This window comes from Ursus arctos, unplaced genomic scaffold (assembly GCF_023065955.2).
Source record: "Ursus arctos isolate Adak ecotype North America unplaced genomic scaffold, UrsArc2.0 scaffold_2, whole genome shotgun sequence".
Classification (NCBI taxonomy): Eukaryota; Metazoa; Chordata; class Mammalia; order Carnivora; family Ursidae; genus Ursus; species Ursus arctos.
Genome location: NW_026622874.1, coordinates 79,870,339 through 79,890,420, shown reverse-complemented (window position 1 = coordinate 79,890,420; position 20,082 = coordinate 79,870,339). Strand labels below are relative to the sequence as shown.

The following is a 20,082-nucleotide window of genomic DNA, read 5'->3' as shown; positions in this document are numbered from 1 at the left end:
GAATGTGATGAAACTGCCCTTTCTTCTCAGGAATCCGAGCCACTCGAGGTGAATCCTTTGCCTGCAAGCCCCTGACTGTCCCCACGCTGCCTCACTTCCTGACACAAGGGTCTTCTGCTCTCTGCAGTTTCTGGCCATGGCCACAAACACACTTGAGGAATTAGGGGCCTGTGATCTGACAGGGGAATTGGAAAAGTGTTTTCCAAAAGGAACGTGATACCAATAACCCTTCTATAACTCAGCAGCTGTGCTTATCTTAAAACACAGTCACTCGGACATTTCAGCACACTGAGTTCCAGAGTAATTTTGTCCAATAGGAAATTAAGATGGGAAGCATAAGTTAGAGAAGCCACAAAACTGTATATGCTTTCCGATGGAAAACTCGAAAACGTGTGATGAGAGAAGAAACCTGCTCTCACTGTGACTTCGGACCAAACGACCTGCTCCTAGAAGCCCAACCGAAGGGCTTGTGGGGCACCGGTCCTGCAGATAATCGCTAACATCCCCCCTTCAGAAAGTGTGTGTCACAGTGTGTTTTGCGACACGACACTAACAGCTTTGATCATGCAAAATAGTTGTGGAAAGGGTACAAGGAGAGGGATTCTGTATAGCACGTTTACCAGCAGAAGTAAAACAGGGATGACTTACGAAACATGGCCTATCTAAGCACATTCCAAACCGCAAAGCAGATAATAAAAAATGCACGGAGAGCTTCCCCTAGTTTCCAGTCGTGAGGATGACCACAGACCTTGTCACAGGTTAATCATCTAACCGCAATACGAACACAATACGTATCGCACCTGTACATACCCCAGTGGGAATCAGGCAGCCCAGAGACTTCAGTGTGCAGTGAGCTGTCAGCTTCCTTGAGTTATTTCCCCCACGTGCGCTATGGGTGAGCAGGGGTACACAAACACACACACACACACACACACACACACAAACACACACAAGACACACACACAGTGAGTGTTCTGCCATCCTTCACCGCTAACCACCTGTGGCTTTGGGAGAGGCCCCCAAAGATGATGATTTGTAACGGAGAAGCCTGTCAGCCCCTGCGTGAACTGCTTGTATTTGAGAGGTGAACGACGCCACAGACAAACTGGATGACCCACCCAACAGACACAAGGCCAGGACACGGTGCTGCCCAGACAGGAACAGGATTCCAGAAATGGTTACAACTGGAAACAGCCACCGTATTTACCTTGTCCTTCTCTGGGTCCTTCTTGGGCACGGTGCCACCTTTGTCCCCTTGAGCGCCACAGGTTTCTGAATTGGACCGAGGCCCTAGAAGAGACAGAGGTGGATTCAGACGGGTGTTGGCCACGCAAGATTCAAGCCAAAGCTCTACACCTGCCCCAGCCTGTTCTACTCTCCCACTCTCAGGTCCCTTCCAGATGCAGAGCGTTTCTCACAGGTCTCCGCTGACCTCTGTGGACAAAGGAGAGACCAGTCCCTCACCCTTGGGGATATGACCACTCCACACAGTAGAGATGATTTCAGAACTAATCAATAACGCTGGACAACTGGGGCCTCCACACATGCAAGTGATGTAAAGACTGTGCTCCATTAAGCCCAGAGCCCAAAACATCCTGTCTGTGCAGGGCACCTGGGCAATGCTTTTATGTCTGTCTATTGCACAATGTCACACTTCTTCTCAATGGCAGACCCCTGCTGCCCAGTTCTGTATGGTGAAACGAGACAGTCCACGAAATGGATGTCCACAGAAAGTTGAGGAATGTTCCTGTGTCCTCACTCAGGTTGATCCTTGCATTGCAAAGCCTCGTGGTACCTCCTCTACATCTTCTCCACCGACACATGTAGTCACACGATGAATTCGCGCTACAACTCACATCATGCAATCCAGATCATCTTACCACATGGTGGCGGAACGAGGGGCAGGGGAGGCCCGCATGTCGACCAAGGTGGAGGAGGCTGAGGTGGCCCACAGCCAATGAAGCCTGGTAAAGTTTGGTCCATAGGGCAGGGCATGCAGGTGGGCCGAGGAAACCCTCTCACATCTTACCCACCTGCAGACAGACAGGAAAATAGTTTGGTGAGACAGACAGAAGTTGTAACACCAAGAGATGAAACCCAAAGAAAGAGCTCTCAGCATCTGCCTCCTTCTCCAATACCACGTTCCAGCAGAGCCGCATCCGTGCTAGAGCACTTGACCCCTCCCCACTGCTGCCAACTATAACAAGGGGGGAGAGGGGAATGGATATTACAGGAATAACCTACTGTCACCAAACATCACTAACCATGTCTGCCAATGGTCACTAGCAAGAAGTAGCATCTTCAAAGATGAAAAAGGAGCATGGCAAACTAGTGAAGGCAGGACACTCCAGACACGGAGGCATCGGGATCCTGGACAACACTTCATCTTTCCTCCTCAACCACACAGAATATTTTGGTTTGTTAACAAGAGAGAGAATGTGATGAAACTGCCCTTTCTTCTCAGGAATCCGAGCCACTCGAGGTGAATCCTTTGCCTGCAAGCCCCTGACTGTCCCCACGCTGCCTCACTTCCTGACACAAGGGTCTTCTGCTCTCTGCAGTTTCTGGCCATGGCCACAAACACACTTGAGGAATTAGGGGCCTGTGATCTGACAGGGGAATTGGAAAAGTGTTTTCCAAAAGGAACGTGATACCAATAACCCTTCTATAACTCAGCAGCTGTGCTTATCTTAAAACACAGTCACTCGGACATTTCAGCACACTGAGTTCCAGAGTAATTTAGTCCAATAGGAAATTAAGATGGGAAGCATAAGTTAGAGAATCCACAAAACTGTATATGCTTTCCGATGGAAAACTCGAGAACGTGTGATGAGAGAAGAAACCTGCTCTCACTGTGACTTCGGACCAAACGACCTGCTCCTAGAAGCCCAACCGAAGGGCTTGTGGGGCACCGGTCCTGCAGATAATCGCTAACATCCCCCCTTCAGAAAGTGTGTGTCACAGTGTGTTTTGCGACACGACACTAACAGCTTTGATCATGCAAAATAGTTGTGGAAAGGGTACAAGGAGAGGGATTCTGTATAGCACGTTTACCAGCAGAAGTAAAACAGGGATGACTTACGAAACATGGCCTATCTAAGCACATTCCAAACCGCAAAGCAGATAATAAAAAATGCACGGAGAGCTTCCCCTAGTTTCCAGTCGTGAGGATGACCACAGACCTTGTCACAGGTTAATCATCTAACCGCAATACGAACACAATAGGTATCGCACCTGTACATACCCCAGTGGGAATCAGGCAGCCCAGAGACTTCAGTGTGCAGTGAGCTGTCAGCTTCCTTGAGTTATTTCCCCCACATGCGCTATGGGTGAGCAGGGGTACACAAACACACACACACACACACACACACACAAAACACACAGACAGTGGGTGTTCTGTCATCCTTCACCTGTAACCACCTGTGGCTTATAGGCCCCCAAAGATGATGATTTGTAACGGAGAAGCCTGTCAGCCCCTGCGTGAACTGCTTGTATTTGAGAGGTGAACGACGCCACAGACAAACTGGATGATCCACCCAACAGACACAAAGCCAGGACACTGTGCTGCCGAAACAGGAACAGGATTCCAGAAATGGTTACAACTGGAAACAGCCACGTATTTACCTTGTCCTTCTCTGGGTCCTTCTTCGGCGCGGTGCCACTGTTGTCCCCTTGAGCGCCACAGGCTTCTGAATTGGACCGAGGCCCTAGAAGAGACAGAGGTGGATTCAGACGGGTGTTGGCCACGCAAGATTCAAGCCAAAGCTCTACACCTGCCCCAGCCTGTTCTACTCTCCCACTCTCAGGTCCCTTCCAGATGCAGAGCATTTCTCACAGGTCTCCGCTGACCTCTGTGGACAAAGGAGAGACCAGTCCCTCACCCTTGGGGATATGACCACTCCGCACAGTAGAGATGATTTCAGAACTAATCAATAACGCTGGACAACTGGGGCATCCACAGGTGCAGGTGATGTGAAGACTGTGCTCCATTAAGCCCAGAGCCCAAAACATCATGTCTGTGCAGGGCACCTGGGCAATGCTTTTATGTCTGTCTATTGCACAATGTCACACTCCTTCTCAATGGCAGACCCCTGCTGCCCAGTTCTGTATGGTGAAACGAGACAGTCCACGAAATGGATGTCCACAGAAAGTTGAGGAATGTTCCTGTGTCCTCACTCAGGTTGATCCTTGCATTGAAAAGCCTCGTGGTACCTCCTAAACATCTTCTCCACCGACACCAGAAGTTACATGATGAATACGCGCTACAACTCACATCATGGAATCCAGATCATCTTACCACATGGTGGGTGAACGAGGGGTGGGGGAGGCCCGTATGTCGACCAAGGTGGAGGAGGCTGAGGTGGCCCACAGCCAATGAAGCCTTGTAAAGTTTGGTCCATATGGGAGGGCTTGCAGGTGGGCCGAGGAAAGCCTCTCACATCTGGACCCACCTGCAGACAGACAGGAAAATAGTTTGGTAAGACAGACAGAAGTTGTAACACCAAGATATGAAACCCAAGGAAAGAGCTATCAGCATCTGCATCCTTCTCCAATACCACGTTCCAGCAGAGCCGCATCCGTGCTAGAGAACTTGACCCCTCCCCACTGCTGCCAACTATAACAAGGGGGGAGAGGGGAATGGATATTACAGGAATAACCTACTGTCTCCAAACATCACTAACCATGTCTTCCAATGTTCACTAGCAAGAAGTAGCATCTTCAAAGATGAAAAAGGAGCATGGCAAACTAGTGAGGCAGGACACTCCAGACACGGAGGCATCGGGATCCGGGCAACACTTCATCTTTCCTCCTCAACCACACAGAATATTTTGGTTTGTTAACAAGAGAGAGAATGTGATGAAACTGCCCTTTCTTCTCAGGAATCCGAGCCACTCGAGGTGAATCCTTTGCCTGCAAGCCCCTGACTGTCCCCACGCTGCCTCACTTCCTGACACAAGGGTCTTCTGCTCTCTGCAGTTTCTGGCCATGGCCACAAACACACTTGAGGAATTAGGGGCCTGTGATCTGACAGGGGAATTGGAAAAGTGTTTTCCAAAAGGAACGTGATACCAATAACCCTTCTGTAACTCAGCAGCTGTGCTTATCTTAAAAAACAGTCACTCGGACATTTCAGCACACTGAGTTCCAGAGTAATTTAGTCCAATAGGAAATTAAGATGGGAAGCATAAGTTAGAGAATCCACAAAACTGTATACGCTTTCCGATGGACAACTCGAGAACGTGTGATGAGAGAAGAAACCTGCTCTCACTGTGACTTAGGACCAAATGACCTGCTCCTAGAAGCCCAACTGAAGGGCCTGTGGGGCACCGGTCATGCGGATAATCGCTGACGTCTCCCCTTCAGAAAGTGTGTGTCAGAGTGTGTTTTGTGACACGACACTAACAGGTTTGATCTTTCAAAATAGTTGTGGAAAGGGTACAAGGAGAGGGATTCTGTATAGCACGTTTACCAGCAGAAGTAAAACAGGGATGACTTACGAAACATGGCCTATCTAAGCACATTCCAAACCGCATAGCAGATAATAAAAAGTGGACGGAGAGCTTCCCCTGGTTTCCAGTCGTGAGGATGACCACAGACCTTGTCACAGGTTAATTATCTAACTGCAATACGATCACAATACCTATCGCACCTAAACCTACCCCGATGGGAGTCAGGCAGCCCAGAGACTTCAGTGTGCAGTGAGCTGTCATCTTCCTTGAGTTATTTCCCCGTTGTGCGCTATGGGTGAGCAGGGGTACACACGCACACACACACACACACACACACACACACACACACACACAGAGACACACACACAGTGAGTGTTCTGCCATCCTTCACCTGTAACCACCTGTGGCTTTGGGAGAGGCCCCCAAAGATGATGATTTGTAACGGAGAAGCCTGTCAGCCCCTGGGTGAGCTGCTTGTATTTTGAGAGGTGAACGACGCCACAGACAAACTGGACCACCCACCCAACAGACACAAGGCCAGGACACGGTGTTGCTCAAAATCGGAAGTTTCTGGAAAAAGTGGAAAAGGCCACGGTAGTTACCTTGTACATCCCAGGGTGTCTATTAGGCTCAGTGCCGTTGTTCCTCATGGGTGCCCCACCAGCTTCAGCATCAGACCAATGCGCTAGAATGCATGGAAGTGTATTCAGACTGTCATTGTGCAGAATTCAACCCAACCCTCCAAACCCTCCCCCACCACGTCCCACCCTCTCCCACTTTCGGGTCCCTTCCTAGACACAGAGCATTTCCCTCATGTCTCTGCTGACCCCTGATGACAAGGGGGACACCTGCCCCTCCCCCTCGAGGAAGGGACCACCGTCCTCCATCTGCTTCAGGTGCTTTCATAGCTAAAGAAACAGCAGTAGACTGCTCCGGGGAAACCAACTACGAATGAATAAACCCTCAAAATGAACAGCATGCATTCTTCCTCAAGCCAGAGGCTCATGGTTCAATCTTTCAGTCTACAGATGAGGCCTAGCATGTGTGACTGACTATTATGGAAATATTTAACAGAAGAAATGGAGTAGACTGATCGTATAGTCGGGAGCAAAGAAACAATAGGAGATTGAGAAGTAAAGCTGTGACATCATACTGATAACATTACAGGAGTAAAATGCACACATCTCACTGATAAATGCAGTACAGCAGATTGCAAAGAAAACCAAAATAAAGGAACCTCCATAAAGAGTAAATAAATGACTTTTTTTCAAATAGTCTTTTTCTTTTCTCAAAAACTCTTTACCACTGAGTCAAGGTGGGAAGGAAGCTGGGGCTCATGACTCCTCCAGGCCCATCTCTTCAGTTGGGCGGTGGTGGGGGGCGGGGGAGGTTCTGCAGTGATGGGACGGGCGTGAGCTCCGCCTGTCACAGGGACAGGTGCCCTGCTGCCTGGGGGAATCTGAGGAAAACACCCACCTGTCACCCCTTCAGACAACCTGCTGTCCGTAGGTACTGCTTGTGATTCTCTCCAGGACACACAATAACCACCCACAGGAATGGGAAGGACACCGTGTGCTTTCCCAGCAGAAGTCAGGCTGCCCTGTTTCACAGCGCGCTCCCTACCTCTCCGTGGAGGGCTCCACATCTCAGGTCTTCCCAGCATCGCTTCCTGCCTCATGCATCCCTCAGGCAGCATCTGTCCTTTCATCATGCGCAGTCTTGAATACAGAGAAAGAGCAGACGTCTATAAGAATTACATCACCACGTCCTCTACTGGACACCAAACAGTGTAGTTGTCACCCCTCAAAACACCCGTAAAAAGGCACATCAGACTCGCACACCTGTGTATCATGTAGGCGTTCTCCCTTCTCTGCTGCTGTATCTTCCGCTCCCAAACCCGAGCCTTGATCTGCGGGAGAAAAACCCACCCATCTTCAGTTGTGCCAGACTGTGCCCCAAATGGAGAGCAGGGAAAAGAAAACACTTACCCAATTCCCTACAGCATTCTTTTCATGAACTGCGATCTGAAAAAGCCAACACACCAAAAGCGCATGTTCAGGGATCTAAGGGCCACTTCCGTCCCCTGCAGGAGGCGGTAAGGGGCCTGTTGGGGCACAGCTCAGGTTACCTTGCGTTCAAAGGTGAGCTCTGCCTCCTGCAGCTGGTCTTGCATCTTTCCGATCTGTTGTCTGTCAGGTACAATTGCTTTCGTCAGATAAAGCCCAATATTGGGTGTGATTTTAAATCATCGGCCCATGTGGCCGTCCTCCAGTTATCTGTCCCCTCATCCAATTGATCCTGACACAGGAAACACTTCCACATGACTATACGTGGACAGCAGGATCAAAGCTATTGTCACATCCTTTCCTTACTCATTTCTCCACACATGCAGGGTTCAGAGTTGATATAATTTCCTTACCCGTTTTCAATCTTTCCCTAATTTATCACATGACAAGTATCTTTCGTCATGAAGCTCTATTCTCCTTTAACTTCTATCCTCGCCACGTTTGCCAGGGTTGCAAAGACCAGCGCCATCAGATGGCACTACCGTGTTTATGGGTAGGATTCATCCTACGACAAACTGCTTTCCTCAAGATGACCACCACTGACACCACAACCAGGGACTCTGGCGTGGAACAAGTTTCCACAGAGTCAGGCCAGCGCTGGTTATCAGGACATGTTTACTAACATGGTTGTTTTGCTCTTTCTAAAACTTATCTCTTTGGGTCTGTTAATTCTTTCTGGATATGTCCCCTGAATTTTTGTTTATATTACTTGTTGAGTCTAGACATTGTACAAAGGTGAAAAATGCAAAGTAAACAAGGATTTCAGGAGCCGCTAGTATGGTGTCTGAACTCACTTGTACTTGTCTATTTCTTCTTTGGTTACTTTCAGATTTTCCTCGGCATCTGACAGCTGATTCTTTGTTGCCTCCAGTTCATAAAGTGTCTTTTCCAGCTTCCTAAAATGGGAAAGGTATATACATAGACCAGTAGCCAAGGTCCAGAATTTCTGCCGTTTTTCCTCCCAGCACACTTGCGGCCTAGATTTGAATGGCTTCCATAAATGCACAGACTGTGAACACCATCAGGGAAATGAACTGAAGGCCCCATTTAGGGCTAAAGAAAAATCAGATTCTGGCTGCTGCCACGTCCCCTGCAATCAGAGCTGTCTTTGTACTTCTCTACTTCAATTCATTCATCACCAAGTCACCAAATAACACTGCACTTTGTGCCCTCTCAGAATAGGTCTTTCTTTCTCTGAGATGGTGAAGGCTCATTTCAGTTCAAAGTGAGAAACTAGGCCTGAAAACTATTTGGATGAAGCAGGAGACCATCATTAGTCTTACACCTCCATGGGGAGCCCCGATCCTCAGACCAAGGCTGTGCCCGACACGGACAGCCCAAAAGGAAGCCTTCCAGAGTACGGCTTCATCAGCATGGCAACTCACTCCCAGACATCTCTAGGGTTTAGAAGTACAACCCCTGCTTCCTCCTTCAAAGATCCTGGTGGAGGAAAAGGCCAATCTTAGTGCTGACGGTATGTCCTGAAGTATAAAATGATGTGAACTGTCACACAGTCAGGGTGTTATCTCCAGGCAACAGATGTCAGATGGACAACTATCAACTGCATGGAGTCAACCTACTTTAACAGAGTCCACTGATAGTGAAAGCAGCAAAGAGCGATGCTTAGAAAGGCTGGTTTCCTGTGTCGCCCTCAGACTCTTTTGTTCATGGTGTTGATTTAAAGGGTTTCAATGTGATTCTTGATTTACTCAAGAATCACATGCAAAAAGACTCTTAGAAACTGAGACAAAAGCTCTAGACAGAGAAGGACTCATGCATTTGCTTCTGGTCTCTCAGGCAATCCTTCAGCACATGCTCTGTGGAGTGGCTGTAATGTAGTGGTTCAGCTGTGAGGTGTTGAAGAGAGAAAGGTGGTCAGGACACTGTACCTGCCCCAGAAAGAACTTACCAATGAACAGAACCAAGATGCCAGTGAGACAGAGCGGCCCCCACCCCCGGTGTGGGAAGGATTAGCACAAAGCTGAGTCTCCAGGGAAGAGGGGGAACAGTTTTGCTTTTCAGCATGAATGAGGGACTCTAAGGTCCTGAGAACTTTCTCCTCCTGAGGAAAATAGAGGAAGTACTGTACAAAAGTGGAAACTCATGAGTGAATGCACCCAACTTCTAAGGAGCGCATGAAGAAACAGGAGAACCAGATGCAGAAGAAGGAAGCCCAGGAGAAAGCCAACCTGGCAGTGGGAGCCAAGCTCCCCAGGGCTCATCAATGAGTTCTGGAACAGGCAAGTGAACTGCAAAGAAACTGAACGACTTTATGAGCACAGCCTTAGAAGGAAACAAGTGCTGTTCAGGGTCAGCCAGCAAAGGTGAGCCCCTAGTGAAACTGCAGGCTTTGCTTGGGACGCAGGAGAGTTACACCTACAAAATCAGGTGGACAGGAAATACCCTGGCCTTCTTAGGATTGGGCCACAGTGAACGATTTTGGTTGTACACTGGATGAAGGGATCCAGTATTGCTGGAGCCCCAACCCACTTTCCACAAAGAAATTCCCATTGTTTCTGCAGCAAGAGAATTCCATTTTTCTCTACACATTCTTGACCCAAGTCTGGTACTGAACAAGAAACTGACTGAATTCAGGGCTGATGAGAACATGTGATGAGACTGAAACCAAAAGGACAATGTAGATGGACCCAGAGGGGATCCAGGTATCAAGCTGATTAGTGCTGGTACCTTCCCTCTTCTGCCCCAATGAATCACACCACAACGTGTGACAAGCAGTTGGAACAGAAACAAAAATGCAGGTTGCACAGATCAAGGTAGGAAGGGCAGGTACTTCTACAGAATGCATTTGGCAAAAATACTCTAGATCCAATTCCCAACGAACTACAACTATCTAGCCTGGCTGCCACATAAATTCATACAACAGTGTTTGTGACGATTAACACAGGAATAGCTTACTCTTCGGCAGCCACTTTTCTTCGTTCAGAGAAATCCACCACGATACCCAGTTTCTTCCTTAGCAGCTTCAATTCCACTTCCTTAGCTGCTTTCAAAGAACTCAGGGCGTTGCACTTCTGTTCCAGGACCTTTTTGCTTTCTGTAAAGGATGAGTTTTCTTTTGTATGAGTGGGCACGTGACCTGAGAACTTGGTTTTGTTGGGGAAAGGAGAAGGGCAAGACCTTGAAGGCAGGAAGGCATTCTTTCCCTTCCCAATGCAAACTCATTGCCAGCATCTGGGGATTTCTTTCCCTAAAATAACATACCCTTCAGTACACGTTTTTTGGACTCCAAGTCTCCCTGCTCTTCATCCTCCAATGCATCTTGGGCCTTGAAGACGGATATGAGGAAAGACATTCAAGAAATCATGATCACAGAACAATGTGAGTGCACCTAACAGAACGGGATCATGCAGTGCAACAAAGAAAGCCCTTGAGGCATAAATAGAACAAGGAGAAAGTAAGGAGACCCACACTTTTGTATACACACATATACACAAACACACACAAACACATATACCTAATTATATACATAAATTATATATGTACATATCTTCCCCTATTAACATTGAAAATTCTCTCTTCAGCATTGAGAGGAAGGGACTATACAATTTGGCTGGCTATCACCCTTCATAACTCAAGTATCTTGTGGGATTTTCTGCATATCTTGGAGGGCAGGGCTGAACGATGTGATAATTACCTAGCTGTGAAATAAACCATACTTCCTAGTCCTTGAAATAGCAGACCTCATTGTGATGGTCCTAAGTGAAATTCCAGCTCACTGTTCGGTAGGAGTTTCAGTTCCCAGATGCCCACTCTCTACTGTGGTAAACAGCAAGCGAATACGCTGCCCTCCCCTCACCCAATGACCAAAAGCCTCCTGAGCCACGTTAAGGTAAATCTCAACAGCCAACTCTTACCATGTCCTCATTCTTGACATTCTTCTCTCTCATAGCTTGCAACATAGTCCGCTTGAAATGAAGGGCGACACTTAAATTTGCATTAACCCGTTCAACCTTTCCGATGTTCTCCTTCAACAAAACATATTGAATGAGTAATAATAATTCATCACTTAGGGCACGTGGGTGGCATCTGGGTGTCGCAGTAGGTCCAACTCCTGCTTTCATTTTGGCTCCAGTCCCCACCTCAGAGTCATGGGACTGACCCCTGCGTCAGCCTACACACTCAGCATGGAGTCTGCTTGGGATTCTCTCTCTCCCTCTGCCCCCCTCCACTCGCTCTTTCTCTCTCGCAAATCAATCTTTAAAATAATAATAATAATAATAATAATAATAATAATAATAATAATTCATTACTTTTATTTCTGTTGTTAGAACACAATTCAGGCAAAGAAGGGATCCTTACCTTCAATTTAAGAATTTTGTCAGAGAGAAACTGATGTTCTCTCTTCATTTCTGCGCGATGTTTCTTTCTTTCCCTGATCTATAAAATATACGAAAAGGGAATCAGAATTCAAAAATAGCAGAGTGTTAGACAAAGCTATCTAACGCTGTGTGACTCCTTTCTCGGATAGAGAGGCAGTGCTCTACACTTGTGAAGCTTCTCTTGAATCGCGATCATTTGTGGGTCACGTGAAATAGGTCAATAGGATGAACTACCAGAGGGGGAAGTAACCAAAATGAAATCACAAAAAATATTTGAAAGGGCACTGATACCTTCTCCTCCCAAATGGATATTTCTTTAGCAAGTTCCCTGTTTTCATTTTTAAGCCGATGGATCTTTTCAGCTATTTGTTGTAAAGTAACTAAAAGGAGAAAAAAGAATTTCTAAGATAATTAGCAAAACCAGTGACATCGAATAATCCCACTGTAATAGCCCCAGAGACACATTCTTGGACACTTGGGTGTAACTAACTTGATAGCATTCCCATTGTGCCTGAAAAAGCAAGGTTTAGCAGCATTTGAAACCTAAGACAACCTATTTCAGGGAGATTCCTACTTAAAATGTTTTCAGAAATAGAGAAACACAATCAAATGTCTTCTATTTTTCTCCCATCTGTAAGCATCATTCTTGGAAAATTCAATCACTGCAAATACTTATGTCATCACCAGAGATGTAACAGAAAAATCAAGCATCCTTTCAACTAACATCTCTCTCCTCCAATGATTAAGGTACGTAAGTAGGTCCCTGCAAACAACCCAAAATGAACAAAACCATCCTTTGCTCCTGCTCAGCGCCACGTCTACTTCCAGGTCCTACTTGGAATTCCACACAAGGAAAGCTCAAAATGTCAACTGAGTGGCTACTCAAAGGCCTTCCATGACTTCCTGCTGCTCACAGATTGCCTTTCAGGAACCCCAGGCTGGGGGCTCTGGAGGACCAGATCTTTGGAATCAAACACACTTGGGTACACTCTCCATGTTACACAGAGTCTCTGGAGTGCCTGGTAACTCACACTCCCTGGAACACAAGGTTTTCTCAGCCCAACTTGAGAATGCCACCCTCCATCCTTAAGGGAAAACAACCCTCATGAAGCTCCCTATCACAAGTGGATAACACCTGTAAGCTCTAGAACACAGACTCCTCTAACAGGCACTTAATTCTCTCATCTTGGGGCACCTGGGTGCCTCAGTTGGTTAAGTGACTGCCTTCAGCTCAGGTCATGATCCCGGGGCCCTGGGATCCAGTCCCACATCCAGCTCTCTGCTCAACTGGGAGCCTGCTTCGCCCTCTCCCTCTGCCTTCCACTCTGCCTGCTTGTGCTCTCTCTCTGTCAAGTGAATAAACCAAATCTTTCAAAAAATAATAAGTCTCTCATCTTACCTCAAGTGCAGATTCTCTTCTATTGGCCCAATGTGAGTGCTCTCGTGCCCCGAGATCTCTCTTCTCACCACCACCACTGCTGCACTCACAGGGACAAACACCAGCATTCGAGGGTTTGCTAAGTGCCAGGCAGCCACCTCGGCCGTCAGACAGCACCATGGAATCACCACAATCCATGAGGCCCGGACACAATACATTACCACCCCTGGCACACGTTCCTTTCCACTCCTTCTCCCCTGGCAGGAAAGGCTCCCTCCACTTCAAACTCAAAAGCATGCTTTAAACCTCTCTTGTGACACACACTCTGCCTGGCAATACCTGTCTTCTTCTCCAAGTGTAGCCTGCTTGATAGACTCAGAGTGTTTTCTCATCGTCACATTTCACCAAGAGCCAGGTCATGGCAAAGTACCCACTCCAGACCTCAGGCTCCTATCCTCACTTGCCTCCTAAACTTCTCTCTGCAAAATTACACCCTTTTTGTTCTCCCTCCTCCCATGAGGTGTTCCTCCTCCTGGTCTCCTAAGAGATGGCAACACCCTCCACATTATCACTTAGACTCCACATGGAGAAGAGAAAGATTTTCAAGACTTAACAAGTCAATTAGACATCAGAAGTCACCACATTTATCCCTAGTCAAATTACACCCACATCAAACACCGGTACTGAGAATTTATTACAAAGAAAACTAAAGCCAGAAATCTTACCTTCATATTGTCGAGGGGCAATCTAAGAGTGGAAGAAACAAAATTAAGTTTGATGTCAAAACATATTACTAGAAAAAATCTACAGTTCAGATAAATACTGAAATAGTAATCCAAAGAAGTTACAGTAATCATTTTACTTAGCAGAATGAATTCACAGGATTAGAAAGAAGACAAAATTAGCATTTCTAACTATGAAACTCATCTATGACTTTCTCTGAGTCATCATAGTTCACAATTCATTTTTGATAAAGAGCACAAAGGTGTATAACTTACGTTTTACCTCAAAATCTATTCACATTCTATTAAATGAACGTTCACCCTATTCAATTTTGACAAGGGATCGGGTGGACATTTAAAAAATAATCATTAATTCATCGTTTCCCTAACTGTTTTGTAACCAATATCCACACTGAAGTTTAGAACCTGGGATTATTGTTCAATCCTGAAAGATATAAAATGGAAGGAAGGAAGAAAGAAAGGAAGGCAGGCCGGTAGGGAGGAAGGCGAACAAGCAAAAACTCTGAGAAAGATATGCTTCTTGCCTTCTCTAGAAAGCCTTTCTGAAATCTTACAAAGACTTGGCTATTTGCTGAATTCACATGCAGTTACAGCACACAAGGTGTTATGAATTTTCCCAGACTACTACAAATGGAGGGTCATCAAAAAGAAATGAAAGCCATCGACGAGAAAAAGAGTGGCACGTGGCGAGTGATGAAGCATGAGCAACAACAGAAATGACAGCTGATGTTTCGAAAAAGGGGAACCAGGCTCCCCAGAATCGAGTCACCCAGATAAATTATAGCTCAATAAAATCTAGGCAAGACCCCATTTTGACACCATTAGCATATTTCCCCGTTCAAAAGTTTTACAGGATGATGAGAGGCTGAGGCCAGCCCCCAAATCTTGCCAGGATATTGGAATACCAGCACACTATCAACAAGCCAGTCATGATAATGTTGTTGGGGAATGTGCATCAGTGGAGGGCAAACAGAAAATCATGGCTATTCCATTAATTTCACGTGCTGCTTAGGAACCTCTGAGCTTCCGTGGCCCTTGTCACCCAGCCCCACAGGCGGGAAAAGTGAAAAGATGGATGGGGCACACCAAATACTTAATATTTTTGTTTTCTTTCTGAAGGGAAGCTTTCTCCATTGGCCGGGACAGGGAGAAAATTCCCATTTAGAAATAAACTCAAAAGCTTTCTGTTCTTCTCAGAAAGGTCTGCCCTCAAGTGAAATATGTCACCAGAGCCTAATTGGGGGTTTCCCAAAGACTAAGCAATAGAGCTGAGGGCAAATACTCAACTCCAGTGCTCTCTCCTCCCTGTCTCACCTGGGAGTAAACTCAGTCTAACCCCTAGCCAGTTAAGTAGAAAACATCACCCTAAAGTCCACTTATCTAAGTTTCTTTACTAGGACACAATACCTACCTTTCAACACAACCTTACAGGGCACACTACAGGTAAAAACCACAACAGCAAGCATTAGAAACACACTTCCCATGGCAGAGATGATGGGATTAAGCAGGCTAGGAATTACAAGTCCCTTCCATGTATGATACTGGATCTCAGAATAAAATGGACAATAGGAAGAAGAGATGGTGAATGTACACAGAGAGATGAAACTCTAAGATTTTAATGTAATTCTAGACAACACCACCATAGCAGAAATCAAGAATGCCTTTGATGGGTTCCTTAACAGACTCAACATACCAGAGGAAAGAATCATTGAGCCTAAAGAAATTCCAGTAGAAAATTCCAAAAGAGAACACAAAGACAAAAATTACAAAGACGGCACAGAAAATCCAAGACTAGTGGGACAAATACAAAACATGTAACACACAAATAATAGGAATACCTATTCCTTCAGGAGAGAAGGGAGAGATATTTGAAGCAATGACTGAGGATTTTCCAAAATTAATATAGTCACCAAATCACAGATCCAGGAAGCTCAAAACATCGAAAGCCAGATAAATACCAAAACAAACACACAAACAACTAACAAACAAAAAACACTAACAATGCCTGATCTAGACTATTCAGCTACAGATCATTAAAGACAAAGAAACTATTCTGGAAATCTGGAGCAGGGGTTGGGGTAGGTGTCTGAAGGAGGTGGAGGGGAGCAATAACACCTTACCCAAGAGGAACAAGGATAAGAACTACATCACACTTCTCAGAAACCATGCCATCAAGAAGCACAAAATGTTTACAGTGTTAAAAGAAACATCAAACTAGAAACCCGGCCATTGAAATGATCCTTCAAAACACACTACAGGGTAAGGAAAACTGTCAGGGGTAGTGACAGTCATTACTTCAATGGTAAAGGGGTCAATTCTCCAAAAAGACATAACAATTTCTAATGTGCGTGCATTAACAACAGAGAGTCAAAGTACATGAGGCAGAAACTGAAAATATTGCTGGTGGGAATAGATGAATCCATTCCTACTGCTGGAGAATTCAAAATCCTCTTATCGGTCATTGACAGATCCAGCAGATACAGAAGTTCCATGAGAACACAGGTGAACTGAACAGCATCACCAATCCACGGCAGCCATTAACATCTGCAGAATACTTCATTCAACAACAGAAGTACAGACATTCTTCACAATCTCCCATGGAAAAGTCACTGAGAGAGGCCATACTCGGGGCCATAAGATACATCTGAACAACCAAAGGAATAGAAACCACAGGAAGTATGTTCTCAGACCACAAATCACTCAAACTAGGCATCAAGAACATAAAGATAGCTGGAGAATGACCAAACAATGGAGATTAAACAACACACTTCTGAAGAACACATGGGTTGGAGGGTAAGAGGAGGAAAGGGTGAAAGAGGTGAAAGGGATTGAGAGTACACTTATTGTGATGAGCACTGAGAAATGTATAGGATTGTTGAATCATGTTGTACACCTGAAACTAATATTACACCGTTTGCTAATTATGCTTGAACATAAAGAAAAACACACGTATGGATCAAGAAGGCACCTCAATAGAAATTTAAAACTATTTTGGCCAAAGCAACCTTTTTCATGACACATCTCCAAAGGCAAGAGAAACAAAAGATAAAATGAACTTGTGGGACTTCATCAAGATAAAAAGCTTCGGCACAGCCAAGGAAACAGTCAAAAAAACTAAGAGGCAGCCCACGGAATGGGAGAATATATTTGCAAAAGATACTACAGATAAAAGACTGGTATCCAAGATCTGCAAAGAACTTCTCAAACTCAATAGGCGAGAAACAAGTAAACAAATCATAAAATGGGCCGAAGATATGAACAGACACTTTTCCAGTGAGGACATACAAATGGCTAACAGACACATGAAAAAATGTTCAAAATCATTAGCCATCAGGGAAACTCAAATCAAAACCACACTAAGATACCACCCTACGCCAGTTACAATGGCAAAAACTGACAAGGCAAGAGACAACAATTGCTGGAGAGGATGTGCAGAAAGGGGATCCCTCCTACATTGTTGGTGGGAATGCAAGTTGGTACAGCCACTCCCAAAAACAGTGTGGAGGTCCCTTAAAAAGTTAAAAATTGAGCTACCCTATGATCCAGCCATTGCACTACTGAGTATTTACCCCAAAGATACAAACGTAGTGAAGAGAAGGGCCATATGAACCCCAATGCTCATAGCAGCATTGTCCACGATAGCCAAATCGTGGAAGGAACCGAGATGCCCTTCAACAGATGACTGGATTAAGAAGTTGTGGTCCATATATACAATGGAATATTACTCCGCTATCAGAAAGAACTAATTCTCAACACTTGCTGCAACGTGGACGGCACTGGAGGAGATAATGCTAAGTGAAATAAGTCAAGCAGAGAAAGACAATTATCATATGGTTTCTCTCATCTATGGAACATAAGAACTAGGATGATCGCTAGGGGAAGAAAGGGATAAAGAAAGGGGGGGTAATCGGAAGGGGGAATGAAGCATGGGAGACTATGGACTCTGAGAAACAAACTGAGGGCTTCAGAGGGGAGACGGGTGGGGGAATGGGATAGGCTGGTGATGGGTAGTAAGGAGGGCATGTTTTCCATGGTGCACTGGGTGTTATACGCAACTAAAGAATCATCGAACTTTACATCAAAAACCCGGGATGTGCATGGTGACTAACATAATAAAAAAAAAAACATTAAAGAAAATAAAATACTGTGTAATGTTCCAAAAAAAAGAAATTTAAAACTATTTCAATCTAGGTGATAATCAAAATTGACATTATTAGAGGGAAATTTTTAGTACTGAATGGATATAAAAATGTCCAGTGACTATAAAATTTTCTGCTTATTTATGAATAAAAGTATATCAGGTACTTTGGTATACTTACAGCGAGGACGGTTCTCCAGATGTAAATGAGAAAGGCACAAATGCCCAAATAGCCAGTAAGAATGGCAAAGTTCCACAGAACTCCAGCCCCATCAAGGCCGAGAATGAAACGGTCAGGCACAACGTGGACAACCTGAAATAACATTTGAGATAATGAAGAATCTCAACGACATTCACAATGTATATGTCACAAGGAATCAACTTCACAGACTCCCCACCAGCCTCCAGGAAGTAAGCACACCTCTCAACTGCCTCCTCCTGGAGGAGAAGGAGCACAGAGGGGTTACAAAGGAGCAGGGGCCAACTTTGGGGACTGATGAGTGTGTTTGCTCTCTTACTTGGTGATGGTTTCATTGCTGCTTACCTATGTCAAATATCAACAAACTGTATTCTTTAAAAAGATGTTGTGATCATACAACATGGAAGCTGTAGGAAAAATCTAATAGGCAAATCTTAAGAGATTTTATTTTCCCTACAAGCACATTGCAGATATTTTTTCTATAGCTAACAGAACTTAAGAATTTATAAGTCAAAATAAAATAGACAATGCAAGTAAATGTAAATTTAGAGTAGGTAAGAAGTCAGTGACTTCTATTGTACATCCATGAAGGACCTGGATAAACTCCTTTGGAACATTTCAAAAAATACACCCAACATGTATGGAAAAACAGGAGAAAGCAAGAATAAAACATGTACTAGAGATAAAAATGAGAATGTTATATGGACAGATGTTCAGATAAGGACATAAGTGAGACAGACAGGAGGTTTCTCATTAACTCATTAATATAACATGGGATTGTTATTCCAACAAAAATAAATTATAGTTATTGTTTGGTTTCTGAAAACATTGATGTTTTCTTTCAATGCTCACTTTGTTTCTGAATCACAGTCCAAAACATCAGATTTCTGAAGTACATAAAGATTTGCATCATCAGGTGATATTTTGAGGATATCTGTGAGGTTTTAGTTACTCGAACACCTATCTCCAAAAAGCCAATGAAAGGAATCCATGTTCCTATTTCTTAGTATTGTAACTAAATCAGTCAGTAGCAATTATAAAATTTAACTTTTTAAAGAGAGAAAACATTAAAATAAAAGATTGCATTTATTTATTTGAAAGAGAGAGAGCATGAGCTGGGGGAGGGGCAGAGGGAAAGGAGGAAGCCGACTGCCTCTGAACAGGAAGCCAGACAGGGCTCAATCCCAGGACCCTGGGATCATGACCCAAGCCTAAGGTAGACGTTTAACTGCATGAACCATCCAGAGGCCCCTGAATTCTAAAAGAATACTAAATTCCTAGATATGGACCCCAAAATAAAGAACACATCTCATTTTACAAAAACTAGAGTTATAAGTATTTCAGGAGAAAAGACGTTCACGATGCAATTTGTACTAACTCACACCAAGCTTGAATTTTGTGCAAACACAACTCTCTAGAAAGTAGCCCCTGAAATCTATAACATTTCCATCTTCAGCCCTCACTGCTGAGGTCAGGAAAATGTGTGCTGGTGGAAACATACACTGTCTTTGAATAGCCACTGTCTGAAAGAGAGCAGTAGCTGTCAGCACTATGGTTGATCACGGGGATCAATTGCACACAAGACAGAGGCCATCTTGTCATGAATGTAAAACACCCCCAGTCGTGGGCACTCGGTACATCTGGCAGCTGTCTGGATGCTGACCAGCAGCTGACTCTTAACTGGATGACATCCAATGGGGCCAATAACACTAGGTTTTCAGGGACAGTGGCCATGAGCAGGTGGAGGTGGGAAATGCAAGACCAGTTA

General features: G+C 45.0%; 1 protein-coding gene across 1 annotated transcript in view; it reads right to left on the bottom strand.

The window, feature by feature from the left end:
- Nucleotides 1-1,726: 1,726 nt before the first annotated feature.
- The window catches only part of LOC125281630 (transport and Golgi organization protein 1 homolog), a 65,631-nt gene continuing 47,275 nt past the window's right edge, over nucleotides 1,727-20,082 (bottom strand). The window contains exons 13-28 of the mRNA XM_057315276.1: nucleotides 18,297-18,428; nucleotides 13,960-13,981; nucleotides 12,148-12,236; nucleotides 11,837-11,914; nucleotides 11,392-11,502; nucleotides 10,739-10,802; nucleotides 10,433-10,571; nucleotides 8,311-8,412; nucleotides 7,579-7,639; nucleotides 7,439-7,474; nucleotides 7,292-7,359; nucleotides 7,074-7,168; nucleotides 6,053-6,135; nucleotides 4,298-4,451; nucleotides 3,625-3,707; nucleotides 1,727-2,033 (exon numbers count right to left, since the gene is read on the bottom strand). Of these exons, the coding sequence (XP_057171259.1) occupies nucleotides 2,019-2,033; nucleotides 3,625-3,707; nucleotides 4,298-4,451; nucleotides 6,053-6,135; nucleotides 7,074-7,168; nucleotides 7,292-7,359; nucleotides 7,439-7,474; nucleotides 7,579-7,639; nucleotides 8,311-8,412; nucleotides 10,433-10,571; nucleotides 10,739-10,802; nucleotides 11,392-11,502; nucleotides 11,837-11,914; nucleotides 12,148-12,236; nucleotides 13,960-13,981; nucleotides 18,297-18,428 (1,332 nt within the window). The 3' untranslated portion in view covers nucleotides 1,727-2,018. The remainder of the gene's footprint in view (nucleotides 2,034-3,624; nucleotides 3,708-4,297; nucleotides 4,452-6,052; nucleotides 6,136-7,073; nucleotides 7,169-7,291; nucleotides 7,360-7,438; nucleotides 7,475-7,578; nucleotides 7,640-8,310; nucleotides 8,413-10,432; nucleotides 10,572-10,738; nucleotides 10,803-11,391; nucleotides 11,503-11,836; nucleotides 11,915-12,147; nucleotides 12,237-13,959; nucleotides 13,982-18,296; nucleotides 18,429-20,082) is intronic.